Source organism: Epinephelus moara, chromosome 3 (genome assembly GCF_006386435.1).
Source record: "Epinephelus moara isolate mb chromosome 3, YSFRI_EMoa_1.0, whole genome shotgun sequence".
Lineage (NCBI taxonomy): Eukaryota > Metazoa > Chordata > Actinopteri > Perciformes > Serranidae > Epinephelus > Epinephelus moara.
The window spans coordinates 23,121,750-23,141,884 of NC_065508.1; the positions used below are offsets into that span (position 1 = coordinate 23,121,750).

Sequence of the window (20,135 nt, forward strand, 5' to 3'; positions counted from 1 at the left end):
TTTAACAAATTATTGCTCATCCATTTACTTATTGCCAAAAGACAGGTAGTGATGGAGTTTATGGCTGCAGCATCGTTTTTTCAACATATGTATGTAAGTACTGTACACCTCAGATCATACAGTACATACTCTGAGCTTACTGGTGAACATCTTTTTTAGATTCAGTTTGTCCGTTGGCTGTAACATTATCATGACTTCAAATCCTACTTCGTAGTACAGGCCTCTGGTCTCTCTTGCAAAAGAGACTTTCAATCTCAACGGGACTTCCTGGTTAAATAAATAAATTTCAGCATTGTTGGAAGTAGATCAGCACCTTTATTAACTCAAGGCCTTTCTTTAGAAAAATAAAAACTCTAAAATAAAGAAAACTTGCTGTATCGCTCGTACAAAACTCAGGTCAGACACGGGATTCATTTTGCCTTATTTCTTTATTGCAGAGACTTTTTTTCAGTTTTGCTTGTATACATGTCAAGACTCAGTTCAGCATCTGTACTGCAGTACTGTGAGCAGAATAATGCATGTGGATACAGGAGGTGAGTTTGCAGCCGGCGGGAACATTAACATGCTCGCCGCGGCTTCACGTGTCTTGTTTAATCAAGACGAGTTCGATGACCTTGATTGTCACACTGTAAAATGTTCTTAACCGGAGCTTTTTCTTTTTTTTTTCTTCTTCTTCTTTAATATCTCTTCGGTCCGTCCCATCTGTTTGGACAAAAGGATTGAGGTCGTCGAGCTATATACGATGGTAACCTTGTCCCTTCACACAAACTTTAACATACTAAGTGACAAAAACAATGGCTGCAGAGCGCCCGGGGGCACAGTTACTGCAAAGTTATAACATGACAAATCACCATGTGAGTGCGTCAGACATCTGCTTATCAAATTAGGTTAAAATATAACAACAGATGGTCAAATCAGAAGTAGTGTTAAATGTAAAAACAACTTTATCTCCTCGACTGGCGTCTGTGGACACAACCTGTTTGTTTTTACATTATTTTTTTCATTCACTTTTTTTGTCTGTTTTATTTACATCAGTTAAGTATTGCCTCTTCTCATCCAATAGGCTAATATATACTCACTTTGCTACGAGAAGGTTCAGTGTGACTTTGTGTCAAACACAAAGGTTTTCAGCAGAAACACCTAAATTGCATAACTTCCCAATTTGAAAACAAGTTCGCCGCCCTTTACCGGGAAATCACACGCTGTCAGCTAAACGCACTGTCAGAACTAAAGTGCTTAATGAGAGAGATTTTTATCCCCAGTGTGAGCTGCCAGTCTCATGGTAACTGGACAAGGGGATACAAATGAGGCTCATGATGGAGGAAAACAAAACAAAGTAAAAACACAATTTCCAGTTTGTGGAGGTTTGAAAAAAGTGGCTCCAGTTTTCTCTGAGTTCAGACTCTGGGAATTTGTGATGAGCAGGAATGTAGTGCAGCGTAAACCGTTATCAGCAAGCCCTCCACTCTGCATTCTTCCAGAGACGCTTCGAGACCTTTTCTCAGCTCACTTCTCCCCCTTCTGCTCACTCCATGAGGTTTGAACGAACTTAAGAACAGACAGGAGGTTGCAGGAGGTCCACCTGGCCGCAGAGGTGGGTTTTAACTCAGCAGTGAGTGGAAGTGTGTGAAGCTCGGAGCTGTGACCTAGCTGCTGCTGCTGCTGCAGCCACCCAGAGGTTTGAAGCAGTCCTCTGTCACGCCCTGAGAGGCCAGCTCAGACAGAACATTGTCCAGATAGTTTGGGTCGGGGTAGCCGTGGCCCGACAGGTTGGACATCATCTCGGTTTTGTGGTGGATGCCGTTCCACACCACTGTGTCGGGCTCCCCCGTGGTGCTGGACGTTCCCACGGTGAAGATGAGGCGTCGCATCCACGCCACCTTCAGCAGCTCCAGAACCTTTTTAATGAGACATGGAGCGAACATTAGAGAGCTCGATTTCAAAACCCACAAAGCACTAATGCGTATACTTTAGAGTGGAAACAATAAATCAATCTGTAAATCAACACAAAGCAAAATCATTCTCTGGTTCCAGCCTCTCACACGTGACCATTCACTGGTTCTCTTTGTCTATATGACAGTATAGTCTAGACAAAACAAGCCATCTGAAGACAACAGGGTCGTTCAAAGATGAGTCAGGCCTGTGCAGATTCGATCACTGGCATAATTCATACAGGTTGGATTTGTGTCCGACTTCACCCTGACTCTCTATGACATCGTACAAAAGTGGACAACGGTAATCTCACGAAAGCGAGGCGGTATATGAGTCTGATAACATTTTAATAAATCGACATCAGATCTTACAGGATGTGAGTGTTTCTGTGACTTCCTGTGCGGACTGAATGCTACTGGACACTGTCAGGAAACTGTCAAGAGCTTGTCAAGAAAATAATTGTTAGCTGCAGCCCTAATTAAGAATGTCCCAACCATGTTTTTTTGCCTGAGTCCATATTGAGTGTCTGTCGATACCGAGTCTCAATCTGATACGTCTATTCTCCTAGATGATACAGCTGCTCAGTGCACACTTAAAGTACATTAAAGCTGTTAAAATCAATCAAATGAACAGCTCTGTGATGCGTCAAGAAACATTCCCTGCATCCAAGCTGTTTCTTAATGGTTTTACAAAATAAAGTATAAAATAACAAACCCTCTCTTTGATATTTTGGCCTTATCGCTGTCTCGAGAGAATTTCTCTTTTCCTGTACGAGAGTATTCTCTGGTGTTTGTTCCTTCCATGTAGCCCCTGCCTGAGTTACCTGAATGAACTGTATTCCAGTGAGTGTTTATTTCCATCGTCTGTACATGTTTTGCCCAGATTGCAATAATAAATTACTCTTATTGCCCATTTGGCTTTTCTTGCACTTGAGGTGGCTTTCTGAGTGTCCGCCCTAAAACACCATGGACCATAGATGACAGACAAGCTAAGCAATATAAAGAAGTGCACAAAATTTAGGTAAATAACAAAACAGTCTTTTACTGCATTTTACTGTTGTTTATGGTGTGTGGTGTTTTGCTGCGCACACACATGGAGTGGAGAGACAGGCAGACGGCAGAGAGTTGGAGTTGACGACAGTTGCACTTGTTGCGTTGCTGTGCATGAAGAGCACAGTGACAGCTGTCGTGAGGTGTCCCGGACGTGGCATCGGTTGTCGTCTACTATGACACGCTACACGAGATGAAACAAAGGATTATCGCGTACGACACTCACTGTTGTTCACGTTCCGAGCCGACACCATACGTCGCTGTGTCGGGCCATAATCGGGCTGATATCATGTAGTGTGAACCCAGCATTACTACTCCACTGCATGTTTAGTCGGTACTGCTCACTACAGTGAGTTTGTGGCCACAAGTCGGTTTGTATAAATATAAATTTATATAGCAATTAGCCGCCTACAATGATTGCTATAAAAATGGCCGCTGCTCTGACCATCCTTTGAATGGGAAAGTCCATTCTACTCTCATTCTATTTCTATGGCTTTATGTGACTTCAGGTATTCATGACAGTTAGGCTCCCTAATTGATGGAAGTGAAGGGTGTTTTATAAACTGTTTACCACACTGCGGGACGAGCTGTGTGTCCGTTCTCAAATCCGTGTTCTCCGCGGAATATCCTCACACCAGGGACTCTGATGAAGGAAGTGAGTCTGAGGCACGGGCGCAGATAAACTAATCCAATTTTCCATTACTGAATTACATCGGAGATTATTTATAGAAGCTAAAGTGTTCGGCCGCAGTTGCCAGCGAGCAGGAAATGAGCTACTAATTCACCATGGAAACAACACAACTTTATAATGCGCACAAAATGTTCCTAATTTAATCACAGTGAAACACTCCAGTCCTGATGGAGTCCTGTGTTTGTGGTATCGAACTGTGTGCACCTCATGTGTCATGTTGGCTCCACTCTGGTTCTCCAGTGATGATGTAACTGAAGATATTGATTGTTTGTACGTGTGGTAGGGTATGGATACGTGTTTACACTGCATACAGGCGTCTGTGGTGTGGAGTCGGTCCCAGCTGTGGGATGTGCTGCTTTTTACCTTCCTGCCCTTGTCGTTGTCCGGTAGAAAACAGAAGCGAGGGAAGCCTCTACATGTGTACGGCTGTCCTGGGTTGGGATGCTCCGGGCCCTGGTGGTGGTGGAGGAGGAGGAGGAGGAGGAGGAGGAGGAGGAGGAGGAGGACAAGAACCAATTGATGAATGGAGAGACATTACATTTAATAGCAGAGATCAGTTGGAACAATACAATAATCTAATAACTGTGTTTTGGAGATAACTGTAGACAAACAGCTCAATACAAATCTAATTCACGTTCTTGTAACTTTAGATCGCTGATACATGCGCTGCAATTTATCCGCACGCATGGTTACAGCAGGACACGGAAAGAAATTAAGGTTTTCCCACAAGACAAACAAAGTCTTGTAACAAAGGAGGGTGTCACTGTGAGCCACACACAATAGGACAGAGGAGAGTGCTCTCCCACAGTCGAGCCTGAACATCAATCTGTTAAAATACTTATTTGGAAACCTCACTGAACGAGCTTCGGTCCAGACTGCACTTTCCCCTGCAGTCATTTCATAAGTTTCCCTGAGATCAGTCCAAAGAGTAGAGTCATCGTCCTCAAAGTCTTTTCTCTCATAAAAGTGATACATGAAATACTTCCATAATGTAAATCACACATTTAAGCTGCCTTCAGGTGATAAGAAATGTGCTCTTCACTCTCCGTGAGGGAGGGCGCAGAGCATGGCGCAGATACACTTCATCAAAAAGTGCACAAGCTAACCTCAGCTTTGGATTTAGCTCAGTTCATAAACTATAAGCTATTCACAAACCTGGTCGTCCCGTCTGACTGCTGACATTTCACTATGCATTACTTTACCTAGCGAGATCGTGATATGATTTTATACAGAGCTCTGGATGAGTTTTTCTTCCATTACTCTCCATCTCCCCTGCTTGTTGCTTCTGGCGATGTCACACACAGCTGTTATCTCGCTGCCATGCGCTTTGAAAGGTCAACGGCAACCTGGGTCGAAGTTTAAATAATCTGAACTCTGACAGCAGTGCTCCGTGGCAATTTCGAGCAGTACACCACGCCAAGGGTAGCGCCTCTGTCTAGTCTGGGGCCACTGCTGTCCTCACAGGAAAACTGTGGCACAGTTTAGCCACTGATCATGTGTGGGCGGCTTGAGGCCCAGTTCAGACCAAAGATTCACAACTAGGCAAAACCATTTTAGAACATTGCAGAGAAAAATGCTGAAGTTACCGTTAAAGGCTCCAAACAAGCCATAATGCAACACTCTCTGTAGCAGCCAGTACTCTCTCCATTCAAATAGAATATCTGATAATGTCAATACATATCTGTCAAGCCCTTGACTATAACTCCCTAATTTTTCAATTCTTAAGTTTGGTTCAGGAGGAGAAATCATGGTGTCTTTCGTGCTAAAAACCCAATTTTTATGCTCTGATTTTGCAGCTCTGGTAGAAAATAAAAGACTGGAGGGAAAAATCAAAATGCATGGCTGGATTTACTTTGCATTCTTGGCAGAGTGGTAGCTCAGTGTGCAGACGTACCTGTATGCCAGGTGGTATGCTGTAGATGATCTGGATGGTGCCACAGTCTGGGTGGCCTGGCAGCGACTGGGCGATGCTGTAAATTTCCATTTTGCCTTTGGGCTGTGTGCCGGTCTTCTCTCCGTAGATTGTCTTACACGAGGGGCACTGCAGACTGCCGTCCTGAGGGGAAAACACGACCAGAGAGCCTTTTAAACGATCGATATAAACCAGGTTAGGCGCTGATCAAATACTCATCGATCCACTGATGAGACTTTTGTTTTGTGTTCCCTTCCCTCAACAAGTCTCGACGCCTCTGGTCTCATCAACCAGTGCTTCGTCACTTGTATGTATGATTGAGTTATTTGGTATTCAGTTTATACACTACACCTCAAATAAAAAGCAATGAAACACTAGAACATATTGTGAGCAGGAAAACAGTCTATTGCCACACATTTTAAAGGACCATTCCACACATTAAAACATACTTAACACTATCATCAACCATTTTTTAAAGCACACCAATATATTTTAGATGCTTGACTGTGATTTCAGTTAGGAATACACAAGATGCTCTGTACCTGAAAGTAGTTCTGCCTTGTTAAGTGTGTATATATGGAGTATCTATGGTTAGGTAGTCAATGGATTGTGTACTGTAGCTACAAGATTTTGTTCAGGGCCTAATGTGGATTCAACCAGTGTCACCTCCCATTCCCTTTAAAAGCCAGGTGCAGGCTGTTTACAGGGCAGTTTTTCTCTCTCACTTCACCCACTTGCAATCCATCCGTGTGTCCCTGTGTATGTAACAAGCATAGTGTACGCGCGTGCATCTTACTACCTGAATAATATGTTATTCAAACTACGGGAAAAAAATGCATCACTCTGACTTTAGACCAGGTTTTTGTTGGTGAATGACCCAATTGCTTTTCGCTACCTAAAAATAGCAATGTGCCAACAATGCACCTGACCTCAGTACATTTGCCACATACACAACGTAGCACTGGCTGTGAAAGTGACAACTGCGATAGTCTGAACTAGCAGTAACAGTAAAGTGTTTTGTATCTTTAACTTTTGTAAAGCTAATGTTACGAACACACAGGTGGCTGTCTCAGAGGTAGAAGATTGGAGGTTTGATCCCCAGCTCCTCCAGTCTGCATGTCGAAGTATCCTTGGGCAAAATACTGACCCCAAATTTGCTCCTGGTGGCTGTCCATCAGTGAGTGTGTGTGAATGGTTACTGAGTAGCAGGTGGCACCATGTACAGTAGCCTCAGGCCACCAGTGTGTGAATGGGGGAATGTGTCTCGTAGTGTAAAAGCGTTTTGAGCGGTCAGAAGAATAGAAAAGCGCTGTACAAGTGCAGTCCATCAATGTGGTACTTCAAGGCAGACTTCTCAGATCAATATGTACACACATTTTGCGTTTGTATGCCTCCACGAACCAGACAAGTTTCTCTGACAGTGCAGACCCATGTCAAAAACCTTTGACCACCGAAGTCAAATCCGTTCATCTCGTCCTGGTGCCATATTTAAAGAAATTCCCATTCAGTGTTCTTGAGATTTCTTGTTCATGAGAATGGGACAGAAGGACGTATGGACAACCCATGAACATAATGCCTGCGGTCACGGCCATCGCTGGCACAGAGGCATAAAAACAGCAGTTTCCATGCAGTCATTTAACAGGCGTGTACCTTTGTGCCATTGTTGTACATGGCCAGCATGCAGAGCATATGCAGGGTGTGTCCACATTTGATGAATTTCCCCACAGTGTCTGGCAGGATGCTCTGGCCTCCCTCCTCTGCGGACGGTGTCTCGTAGCCGGACGGATTGGACAGTTGATCCATGCAGATAATGCAGTCCTGAGGGAAACACAGGAACAGAGTGTTTAGTGTCACAATTACAGTTTGAGGCCAGAAACAGCAAACAGCCATATGAACAGTCCATCAAAATGCTGCATTGAAATTTCTATATTTTAAGAACCGAAACCTTCTTTTAGTTCTGTGACATCTAGGAGGGAAAAAAAAACCTAACCATGAAACATTTACCTCATCTGGTACTCCTCCAACTACCTCCATGTAGCGCTGAATCACCTCCTCGGGTCTCTGAGCTGAGGCTAAAAAGAGGGATAAAAGACAAAGCACAAAGAGATGAATGAGCTGCAACAGGCCCAGACACTAAAACTGTGACTCCAACAACCTGCCGAACAAAAAGATGAGACTCTGCTGAGATGAAAGGAAATGATTTTCTTTACAACATCAAATAATTTTTTAGAATTTCAAGCGAACATTGGCCACATAAGCTAAGGATTTCTCCTCTTTCTGTGTCTGCTACATACAAATAAATGTGCACAGACAGGATGCAAAACATGCAAACACACAAGCCACAGAGACAACTTGAATGCATGATGACAGAATCAACATTCAATGTTCATGTGCAACCGTGATGGGCAGCGTGAGCGATGGATACAGACACTTAGTGCATGTATGGACCATATTCTCCCACATACGCACACGTGTGAGTGTCAAGTCTGTTTAGGAAGCAAATTTCTGAAAGCTTATTAAATGTTCGAATGTCTTTTCGGAGTTTATCGCACGAGACAGCTCCATTTAATTCCAGATTTTGAAAGGTTAGGAGGCTATTTTCTCCCGGATGAGAAAAAAGAAAAAAATATATTCGCTGCTAAGTTTCTCGGCATCAACACTTTTTCTGCTTTTTTGTGTGTCTGTCCCCTGTTGATTTCAAGAGCAGGAATTTCAAGTAAGAAGTGGCAGACAATGAGTGTGGAGGAGGTGTAATTTATGGTCATGACAATGCGGAGATGAAAAAAGAAAGTCAGGCAGAAATAAAGAGGCGGCGATGAAGTGCAGCTTCATAATTCAAATCCAAGTGCTTGTTTTGTTTGGGTTTTTTTATGTCCAACTTATCTATAAGCAAACCCCCTTTAACAAACACCAACTTTGTCAGTAAATATAATGCATTAAGATGTCTTTTGTTTGATTCAAGCAGGCCAGATGCTTCGTGTGCTGCAACTGCTGCAATCATTTTCATTATCTGCCCATTTGTTTTGGCATTTTTGCTTGGTTAAAAAAAAAAGACCCAAAGGACTAGTTATCTAAATATCTGCCGATTAATTTGCTGTTGACTGACTAATAATCGACTAATCGTTGCACTCTTTAGTGCAGCAGTGGCTCCTGGGACATTTCTTTGAGATCTGGTGGCTGTGAAGGCCACAGCATATGGTGGAAGTTTTCTTCACTATCATTGTGCTTACACAGCAGAGTTTGGACTGTTCCACATTTCCCAGGCTCCCGTTTTTTAATTAAGGTAGTCTTGGAGAAACTAGAAGACTGTATTGAAAAAAAGTGCTGCATGTTTCATCTTTGAGAGCTGATAAATATTTAAGAGAAGCAGGATTTTATGGCAGGTAGGCAAGCTGATATTGAGAGCAGAGAGGCTGAATCAGACGAGTCAAAGGTCTGGTTTTAGAGCACATTGGTCACACTTATCTTCTTATTTCACAGTTGCACAAGAAGCAGCACTTTTATTTCCGACTAACACTTAAGCTGAGTAGTGTTAACACACCCTATGAACACATGAAGACAAGTGAGAGTGAGTGGATGCTGGATGAAATGTTCCTCAAGCCTGTGGTGGTGATAACTGGAGCAAAAGAGAACAATGGAGAAAAATAGGTGGAGGAAGGGCTGGTGGCGTGGTAGCTACCTCTCCTGTGCTGCCTCTTTGCTCTCCTAACTGTACTGGTGGTGGTGGTGCTGCTGCTGCTGCTGTGGGGCTTGCTGGGCCTGCTGGCAGGGGGGAGGAGAGGAGGAGGAAGAGAGAAAGGAGCAGGTTGCTGCTGCTGCTGCTGCTGCTGCTGCTGCTGCTGCTGTAGCTGCTGCTGAGGGAGGGGGGCAGTGGTGAAGTGCACGCCGAGTCCCACTGCTGACATCAAAATGGAGGCCATGCCTGGAGCGGGGGGTAGGGTGGGGTTGGGTTGAGGCGGGATGGGGCGGGGCAGAAGTGGGGCAGGTGAGGGGTGAGAGCAAGTGGAGATATGCAGGAGTAGAAAGGAACAAATCAAAGGTATGAGAAATGTAGCAGCATCTGATGTTTTCACCGTGTCGCTCATTCATACACAAAACACTGGAGTCAGTCACAGCATCAAGAACCTTCAAGTTAAAACCAAACTGATCATGTTTAACATATGGCCGTCGGTTTAGTTGTTGACTATGAATCTTCTGTCTCTTCTTTGTTGATTAATGAGTGAAGCTGTTTTTTCAATCAGGACTTCTGTTGTCAAGCTAGCATTAATCTCATGAGCTAAGTGAAGACTACAAGTTATCTCGGGAGTCTGGAAAAGATCCACTGAGAATTGATGGTGCCCAGAAGCTGGAAGTCAGACCAATCAATCAGCAGACTATGAGGAATGGTTTACATGATGACAACCACAATCCTTGGGAACAGCTTGGCAGTGCAGACTGGGCGTTGCAGATCTTAGTTTTAGCACGATCGTCTGCTCTAAGGCAACACCATGTACCCTCTAAGGAGAGGAAATGGAACATTAATTTTTCTTCACAAATGAAAAATTGAACATGAAGTGAAGTCATGCATGGCCTGTGTCTCTCCTCAAACTGATGAGGTGAGAACTGAAGTAGCTTACTTTAATAGACCATTAAGCCCAAACCTGACAATGTTCCCAATGTAGCTGCCATATTTTCCAGGTTGAAAAATTGGAGGCAAAACTCACTGACTGCATTACATACACAATAAAATCCTGTTTTTGGACCTTACTCTGGAAAAAAAAAAAACAAGATTCCTACAAAGCTGTTTACATGGTTAATGAAAGTAAATATTCCAATAGTATTCCTGTTAACACGCAGCTGCACGAACTCCGATTAACGTGCCCTAACCTGTAGTTCACGAGTGGCAAGCCTCGGGGCTGAAAATAAAGCCGACGCGAAGCTTGCCAAAAACTGCAGTTCCTTGAACGACCACTAGACTGACTCTAGAGGCGAGTCAATCCCGCCGTAAAAGGTGCCTTTTTGCGTCAGTGTTTGACAGACAAATTTGACAACATGGGAGTGACAACGGGCTGGAACCTCGCAGTTCTTTTTCGATTTCCAAGGGGCATTAGCAAAGGGCAAACAAAAGCCTCTGGACGCAACTGGATAGACTTAAACAAAATAAAACAACGAAATGTGACGTAGCAGTGAGTGATAGAGAAATGTAAAAAGATGAGCTGTGATGCGGTATTATCAATATGTCCAGAGAGTGTTGCCATTTTTTGCCATCAGAATTTAAAGATGCGTTTTTACTTACTCTACTAAAGTATTTGAAACAACAGGAATGGCCAAAACCATTTTTGATCAACTTGCCTTAACTCCTTTTTAAAGTTTGAAAATCTGGTGGTTTGGACCTAGAGGCGACCTCCACAGCTGAAAAATGAAGCCAGTGCGTAAGTGCTGAAAACTGCAGTTCCTTGAATGGCCACTTGAGGCCGCCTGCAAACTCCTCATGACCCCCATGTTAGAATACCCAACTTTACAGCAGAAATAAACATGTTTAAAGTGTGGTACAAAAAATAGTTTTGGTCTCTATAGCTAACTTAAACATTCCTGGCAACTGTATGAGGGGTGAATTTTTATACAACTCACCCATTTACATTTTATTAAGGCTTAAATCAATGAATATTTAAGGGCAGGGCTGCTTGAGTGACAGGCTGTCTGGGAGTCAGATCCACCCCTTACTCCTCCACACCTCATCCTTATCGTCCAAATAAGGTCACTTCTGGCTCCAAAAAACCAAGATGGCGACGGACAAATCGCCAAACTTGGGGCTTCAAAACAGGAGTCCACAAACAAATGGGTGATGTAACAGTTACTACATCCATTATTTATACAATCAATGGTCGTTTGTCACATCAAAATATAGAAAAGTGGAACAGCTGGAGCCGCTTGTGCCATTTTGTTTCTTTATGTAAAAATAGGATTTTTTTCAAAGTCCTTCACCGGTAGCGATCTTGTTCAAATGCAAACGCAGCCTTCCTCTTTCATTCCTTCAACCACCTTCTTCTCTGTCAATACTCAAAAAAACCTGTTGATATCCAGTCTTTCATTATGTTTTAAAGTAGGTGTGTTTCTCCTTCCGAGCAGAAATGTGGCCTTTTCTTTTGCATCTCTACCCCATCTGTGACGACCCACAGAGCTGACAGGAAAAAGGCAACAGGCTGTGTGTTGCAGGTGAGATGCATACTCTGAACACAATAATAATAATAAGGTCTAATTCAGAATATGCAAATGAAATGTGCTCTTTACATGAAAATGAAATTCAGTATAATAATGGAACTTTAGCGTGAATGTAAATATAGTCAATAACACCCCAAGGAGTGCAACAATCATGTTAGCATATGCAGTTTTCGGTCACTGTATAAGGCTGATTTAGTCATCTAATGTTGTTCAACACCTGTTTATGAAAAACCGAACTCTTGTAAACACATACTGAACCTTCTCTTCCCATTTTTAACTCTACCTCCAACAATAGCGGAAGCAGTTGTATTTATTGTACGGGTTTAATACTGAAAATACAAAATAAACAAAGTGCATGAAATGTGGAGCTGATTAACTGCTAATTTTCATTACTGACTCGTGATCATTAAAACGGTACATTTGAAGAAGACACCGCATGACTGACCTTCCATTTGAAATGATTCGCCAAAGTCATGGTACGGTGCTTTGCACTAATGAGGTTCTGGTCCACCAGTTTCCTCCAGGCTGATTGTATTGATTCAGTCAGCTTATCACAGCCAAGAAACGGAGTTATAATTTGAGAAGTGTGCAGCGGAAAAAAATAAATAAGAAGACAGAGTGAGAGCTCACTTTGCATGTCAATGGAGCAACTTGCCCGCCTGCTATACGAGCTACAGAACTACAGGGAAAGTCTAAGCAGTATATACGTGACCGTGTGTCATTACAAGATGGAAATTAAATTCCATGTGTGAAATTCTAAAAGACAACCACAATGGCCTTGTATGCAATGATTTAAAATATAGAATACTTCATTATATTAAAAAATGAAATGTGAGTACACCTGCGACATCGGACAGGTCCTAGGTTATACAGAGAACAAGCTGAGCTGCATGAGTGTTAATAAGCCCCAGACGGTAACAAGGTGACCAAAATGTTAGAGCTCGGCGCACTGAGAATACAAAATCTAAATTAAGTCAATGGTATTATCATGATTTACTGAAAAGGCATAAATCTCCATACATTATCTCACCGCTAAATACATCTATTAAGATTAGCTTTTTTTTTTTACCTCAGTTGCCCATTATCTTGAACTAATACAATATTCTCCATGAAACTGAACTTCTGATGTATCTGATAAATATGCATACTTTGAATAACTGTTAGCTCTTCAAATAGCTTTACGATGTTATCACATAGCAGGGCTGTAAATTCTCCTGACTTAAACTGACGTTGTCAGATCTGAGTCATATTTAAACATGACGAAATGACCAAAAAAAAGCATTATGTTGACACTAGTGAGTTGGGCGTCATGAACAGAAAATGCATTATAGTTTCTGTGGAAGTTGAGGCACACTTGGGTGTTTTTAATTTCAAGAGACACTCTTGACTGAAACTTTGTGTTTCAGCTGAATGTTTCCTTTTATGGAAAAGAATTCAAATATGTTTTGAGGGGGAGCTGGGAGAGCAGGAATCTACATGACGCTCCAAACAAGCATGTGTGAGGATACAAAAGGGCCTTCAAAAAAACAACTGAAAGCAAATTTATCAGGCACAGGACGCATGCAAAAAAAATGAATGAGAGGAATACGCCAAAATACACATACTAATGTTTTCGTCAGGTATCTTTGGATTTAAAAAAGCACAACATTCAACAACAATTATGGGAAATTCAATTTGAGAACCTTAATATAGGGTTGTGTCCCTTTTTATACAGAGCTGAGTCAAAAAGTAAGGTCAAGGTGTGTAAAGGGTAAGTCTCTCAAAGTACTCCTGAGCTGTTTGTGAACAGAGAGGCAAAGTCCGCCCCCTTAGCGCACTTACATTAACAAGTGCAGCTGTCACCAGCTCGAGTTATCTTCACTTCTGTCTCCACAGCAGCGTCTCTTCACCGTGTTCGTGTGTGTGCATTAAAGTGGCGCAGCAGCCCCGACCCACAGACAGCAGGAGGAGCGGCTGCTGCAGCACGATAATAAATTACACCCAAACGTAAAAACAGTGACAGTTACAGATGAAAGAGCCGGTTATGTTGGAGCTTCTCAATACTACGGTCGTTAATAAGGTAGCGCTGCGGCCTGTTTTATACCGGTGAGATGAATGGCGTTAAATCTTCACACATCTGTGGGGAAAAGCGCACATTAAAATAAAAAAAAGCATGTTGGCTGATTGTGATTAATCTTAAAGCCGATATTGGCCGATATCAATGATGTACCGATATTCTCAGCGTGTCGGCTGATTCAAAAATTTCATTTTAATGACATACACTCATGACGTGTCAATATTATCATGCATCGCTAGTCTTTTTATCAGTCGGGAAGTGAAAGAACGGGCAAGACTCGTTGCTCGTTTGAGTCCAAAACACACAGGCATCTTAGCTTCAGCACGAGAACGCCACGATGTCACCTATGTGACTTGTGTAGTCTTTCTAATTATGTATTTTCACAGTCTTGCACTTCAATAGTTTTACAACAAACTGACTTTCTTAACCTGCAAAAACATCTTTTATATCAACAATGACCATGTGTGTAAATCATGGCACAATTCAAACAAGATAAAAGAAAATCATTTGTCTTTCATAACTACATATTTAATGCAAAATGTGGTCCGCAAGAAGAGGAAGGACTTCACCTCTCTATAAAACATTTTATAAAATATTGGTTTCACTGATATATTTTTACATCAACATTCAAGTTATGTGAAATACAAATCATCCAAGTTAATGTATTCCACTTATGTAGGTGTATTGTTTTTGTTATTAGTTGTCCCATCTATTATGTTTTAGCTTTGAGCCAACTTACAAAAACCACAGTGGCATGGACCAATGAGACGAGAGCTGTCTTACAGGATAAAGACTTCAAACTAAAGTCAATCATGTTTTTTTTTGCATCCAGGGCCAAATTCTTTGTAGAGCACGAGGAAACTTGTGTGGGCTCTCAATAAAAACAAGCCTGTGTGGAGGCTGTTTTCATGTTTTCTATTGAAACAAACAGGATCATATCACTTTTGTTTCTCGCTGAATGGAAGCCTCTCTCTGATGGTTTCAGGGACATTGTTTCCCCCACTCTCTTCAAGTTAGAGGTGCGTTCTTTTTTTATTTATTAACCCCCTTCTTCCAGCTTTTTTTTTGTGGCATGCTGTTCCCGAACAGACTGACACTCACAAGACAAACGCAGAGGAAAAGGCACATGAACCACAAACATTATACTGAATGAAACCTGCGACCGACTCAGACGCGTGGTGCAAAATAGAGCAGAGGCAACAGTCAGGATGGATGGTCAGTGACCCGTTTACCTGCCAGGGCAGAGCTTACACTGGTGGATCCATTCAGCTGCACAGAGATGGAAGGAACACTGCAGGACAGGAAACAAGGACAGAGGACATTCAGTCAGTAAAAACAGCAACAATGAACCAGGCAGAAAGAACAACACAAAGCCTTAACAACGATTTCAGTTTCCGATCCACTTCACAGGATTAGAACATTTAAGCATGCTGACGTTAGGAATAGCTTTGGCCCCACATCAAGACGAGAAAATAAAACCTGCCTGTGAATTCACTGCAAGGGTTTATTTACCTTTTACTTAAGGAGCTGAAAAAAGTGACCACATTCAGACAGGCCAGTAAATAACTAGGCCATTCTGAGATTGATTAACAACAACTTAATATTGACTGCATGAGCATAATGCAACTATGGAGCGTGACTCAACATCCAATATATTGATGAATATGCGCCCAACAAATATGCTCATTGTGCAAAACAGCCTTCACAGAAAAGAAATGAGACATTGTTAGTACTGAAGTATAATAGAGCTGTAAACCAAAAACAGTTCGGGGTTGAAAAGAAATCAATACAGCATAGTATTGCAATATTGTATTGATTCATGGACGCCATGCATCAAGTTTTTTATTATTATAAATTATTAATATTGCAAATGCAATTAAACTTTTGGAAGCTTTTTCAGTCCTCTAATCACATTGACTGAAAACCTTATTTGATTAGATAAAACAGATGTTGGCAAAGTTTTTCTTTGGGGATATAATTTGCAGTTAAAATAATAAATCCAACATGTGACGAAATATGTTATGTAAATACTCAGCATATTGCAGAACATTTAAAATGACAACAAAACTGTATCATGACTGAAGTATTGTGATACTCATAAGAGCTGCAATAATTTAAAGATTGATCTTTTAGGTTTGAATGCAAATGCAAATAATTTGAGAATTTATTAATCCCTTTGAATAATTTCTTTAATAAAAAAAATAAATAAATTAAGTGTGATTTTCTGGTTCATATCCTCTGTGACAGTAAGCTGAGTATCTTTGGGTTGTGGACAAAATATTTTAGGACGTCATCTCGGGCTTTGGGAAACACTGACTGACATTTTTCATAATTAACGACATTTTATACACCAAACAACTAGACGATTAATCGTGAAAATAATTGACGGATTAATGGAAAAATTTTAAAAATGATTAGTCGCAGCCCCTATTATTTTTTCAATTAACAGTTCAGTCAACAAAATGCCAAATACAGGGTGTCTACAGGTGAAAGACACTTAAACTTAATGCTTTTTAAGACCTTTTCTGGATCATTTTTAACCAAATTTAAGACTAAATTTTGGACAAATATCTCTTTTTTTACTCAAGCATGTAGGTGAGTATAACTTTATAGTATACAATAAATGTGGTCCTGTGCAGAGGTAGGCTTTATGTAGGAATATGGTTATTAGAGGGAGTTAGGTTAATTTACATTTTGCCAACAGGTACATATTTGTTTCAGTGGTAGGTTTAAAGGTTTGTAACATCAGAAATTATGTTGATGCACAAGAGCTTGAATCATGTCGACAAAGAGAAATAAAAAGATGGATTATTAAATTAGACAAAATGTTTGACCACATATTCAAATTTATGCCTGTTTAATGACTTTTAAGGCCGAATATTTATACAATTGAATTTAAGATATTTTAAGACTTTATAAGAACCTGCAGACACCCTGAAGCAATAGTGAAAAAATGCCTTCGAAAATTCAGAGAGCTCAAAGTGAGTCTTCACGTTGCTTTTTACGTCTGACAAATAGTCAAAGGCACAAATATATAAAATTTACAACTGTTGAGCAGTAATCAAAATAATTATTTACATTTTTGTCAGTCGACTGATCGACTCATCTCCCTCTTGTTTCAGCACTAACCCTGTTGTCCCATCTGTCAAAATGAAGACAAGTTAAACAAAACAAAAAAAAACCCTGTGTGGATGTTTTACCCAAAATAAGAGGACTTGGTCACACAATAGGAGGAAATGTGTCACTGATAATGAGAAGCCCTTCGATATCAGCTAACCTACGGTCAAAAGAAACCTGCAACATAATTATAAATCGCTCTATGGAGTAAGAAAAATAACCACTATTTTTAAATAATACATTTTCTTAGCTTTATCACTTTCACATTAGAACATAGTGGCATTTTGCATATGCTGTTAAATTACTTCTTTTTTTTTTAAATACACTGACCTGCCACTGTGTCAAAACAAATAAATATACATATGCATAAAATGTAGAACTCTATTAAATGTTGTTATCTGTCCTTACTAGATACTCCATCCAGAGTAATCATTGAGAAGTGTGAACAATCACTGAAAAATGAGGTTCATAACACTAACCACAGTGCAAGCACCCAGCATTTTACTATCCTATTATTAATTTCCGGTGGCTGACGATACACTTAATTAAACTTAATTAGAGCAAAGAGAAACTGTAGGTGAACTGCGTACCCATTATAACACTTAAGTAAGCAATTCTTTGAAAGCAGTTTTATGCTGTTAGGAACAGAAAAGAAGGCAGGCTGAAGATGACACAGACAAGAGTCACAGGACCTGAGCCAAAACAAACATGCCACTGCAGGGCTGTAGTTACAGTTTTTTTTTGTAAATCCTGTTTTACAAGATAGGTCAACGTGGAGACTGACAGGAAAGTCAAAGAAGAAAGGGGAGGAAAGGGTGGAGAGGGGTCCATAGCATACATCCTCGGTCAGCTAATTTATCCATAGGGGCATCTTTCTGTTGATGTTTCACCAAACTGACTGCACTGCAAACACAATCACAATCCCATACACATAACAGATACCAACCTTAACCCATTGGTGCTGGTAGAGCTGGTCAGAAGCGGTGCAGACAGCTGACTACCAGAGGGTGGTGGAGGCCAGGGGCTGCCCCAGGACATTCCCCCCACAGAGAGGGGTCTCCTGGGGTACGGCGAGTAGACAGAAGTGGGGTGAGCAGCGGCAGCCCTTCCTGTCCCTTGAAGACTGGGCCGGTTCAGACTGCCCGATGAAAAGGAATGTCGTGAACGGCTGGGCATGGGTCCTGTGCTGCTGTGGCTCAAGCACTGCTGGCAGGAGCAGGCAGGGCCCGAGGGGATGGCCGGGGGGCCAGAGGAAGCCAGTGGATAGGGGAGGTTACACTGTCGCCGGACCTGCCGTCTGAAGCCCGTCGCTTTGTTGACTTGAGCCAGAGATGTGAGATCCACTATGTAATTGTATCCATGAGGGCCCAAATCTGCCGTGCCTTGGCGGGCCTGATAGCTGTGCTCCAAAAGGATAGAGGTTCGTGTCTCATATGGAGTCCATCCTCCTTCATCGTTGAGCCATTCCCAGTAGACACCACTGCCGAGGCCTGAGGACTGGGCAAACAGGGACCGACGTACTGACCGTGTCTTTCCTGAGAATAAAAAGATAATTTCAACTGATCATGCAAGCATTATATGGAAAACAAAATCCACATTTTCAGCCAAAATCCCAATGTGGCACCATAACAAAGACAAATGCCCAGTTCCCACAGATAAGAACCCTTATTTATAAATGTCAACAATGTAAACATCATAATCCCTACTTTGGTACAAGCTTATCTCAAATGGCTGCCAGTTCAGTTACTCAGCTAATGTTTTTCTTTATTCACATTACTTACAGGAGCACTGGGATTTGTACGTGTTTTATAACAACTATTTGCCATTAATCTGCAAGCTCTGTTGCTCCTCATTCAAACTAGCTAGCAGGAATCAGCTGAGCTCAAAGCAACAGAACATGCTAATGTTACAGGCGTCAGCAGTGTAGACAGGTCATGTGGATAAGTTAGCTAACGTCTGATAAGAGGAAAGCATGTAACAGAGACGCCTGAGGCTAAATTTCATAACTTCATCCTGAGCAGTTCGCTAATCTTGGCTTAGAGCTGTGTAAACACTCATCAAAACAACAGCGCCCCTGTGAGCTAAAGCTAACTAGCTAGCTAGCGTCCTCTGTTAGCCTGGCCTGATAACTGCTTTTACTTTAATTCGAGGCACAACATTAAAAAATGATTACAAATGTAACGTTGGGTTAACGTGGATGTATTAAAGTAATAAAGTATGTCGTGGCTCACCTGTGTCCTGCCGAAACTGTTTCAAGCTTGGTATGTCGATGAGATAAGGCGACAGGCTGGGGTCTGATTGTCCGAGGCAGATGCTCGTTGAGCCGGGTCCTCCTCCTCTCTGGCCCCGCGGTGACAGACACCGCTCGATGTAGGCGCTCACCTGGCCGCTGTAAGGCCGCCAGTAGCCCAGGTCATCCTGCCATTCCCACACCGCTATCATGGGCTGAGACTGTCCGACGGATCCGGAGGGTGTAGCCGACACAGACGGCCCATTTCTAGACCCGTTTACCCTGGCACAGGAGCCAGACACAATCGCCATATTCACCAAGCTAACAACAGCTCGTTCTGGATAGCTGGTCGACTGACTGTGGCTACGACGAAGAAAAAGTCTGCTAGCTCGGCTCGTTAAAAAATTCCATTGTGAATTTGTTAACACGCGTTAGGGGGAAGCTACGAGGTAAAGATCAAATGGTACCCAGCCTTGATAGACTTGTAAGTGCATGTTGACAAACCTGATGCATCAGCAGCTTAGCAGCACTACACGGGTAACGTTAGCGTTAGCTTTGTGACAGCGTTGCCAGGGTTCCTTCCTCCTCTGCGGCTGCCTTCAGGGACCGCCGGGAAAATAGAAATTCGAGGCACGTTTGTGGGAACCAACCATAGATAGGAACTTTTAACGGCTGTCTAACATATTAAACGCAACGAAGCACCAGATAAGGACCCTCCCATGGGAGCTCCTACGGTTTTATTGATTTAGAATTTAACTGTCTGTTTAAACAGTGTGAGGATATTTCTTAAACTTAAATATTTTTGCTTTGTGTCACACATGGGCGGATTATAAGATTAATGGGCCCCTGGGCACAGATATGCAAAAGGCTCCACCACCTCTCCCACATAAGAGCAAGACACGTAACTTTGTGGTGGTTTTGCCTTTGTTATTGTTATTATTTGCTTT

The 20,135-nt window shown here is 42.0% G+C and overlaps 1 protein-coding gene across 2 annotated transcripts; it reads right to left on the minus strand.

Moving 5' to 3' along the window:
* Nucleotides 1-401: 401 nt before the first annotated feature.
* dtx2 (deltex 2, E3 ubiquitin ligase) lies at nucleotides 402-19,786 on the minus strand. 2 transcript variants are annotated; one of them, XM_050038802.1, is made up of 9 exons: nucleotides 19,190-19,786; nucleotides 17,905-18,493; nucleotides 15,074-15,132; nucleotides 9,264-9,506; nucleotides 7,589-7,656; nucleotides 7,235-7,402; nucleotides 5,567-5,728; nucleotides 4,036-4,125; nucleotides 402-1,898 (listed from the first exon to the last, which is right to left on the minus strand). In XM_050038802.1, the coding sequence occupies exons 1-9, from the start codon at nucleotides 19,497-19,499 to the stop codon at nucleotides 1,647-1,649; spliced, it is 1,941 nt and encodes a 646-aa protein (XP_049894759.1). In that variant the 5' UTR covers nucleotides 19,500-19,786; the 3' UTR covers nucleotides 402-1,646. The 2 variants fall into 2 exon arrangements, with proteins under 2 accessions (XP_049894759.1, XP_049894761.1); XM_050038804.1 differs by lacking the exon at nucleotides 9,264-9,506 and having other exon boundaries at nucleotides 19,190-19,785.
* Between the last annotated feature and the right edge of the window lie 349 nt (nucleotides 19,787-20,135).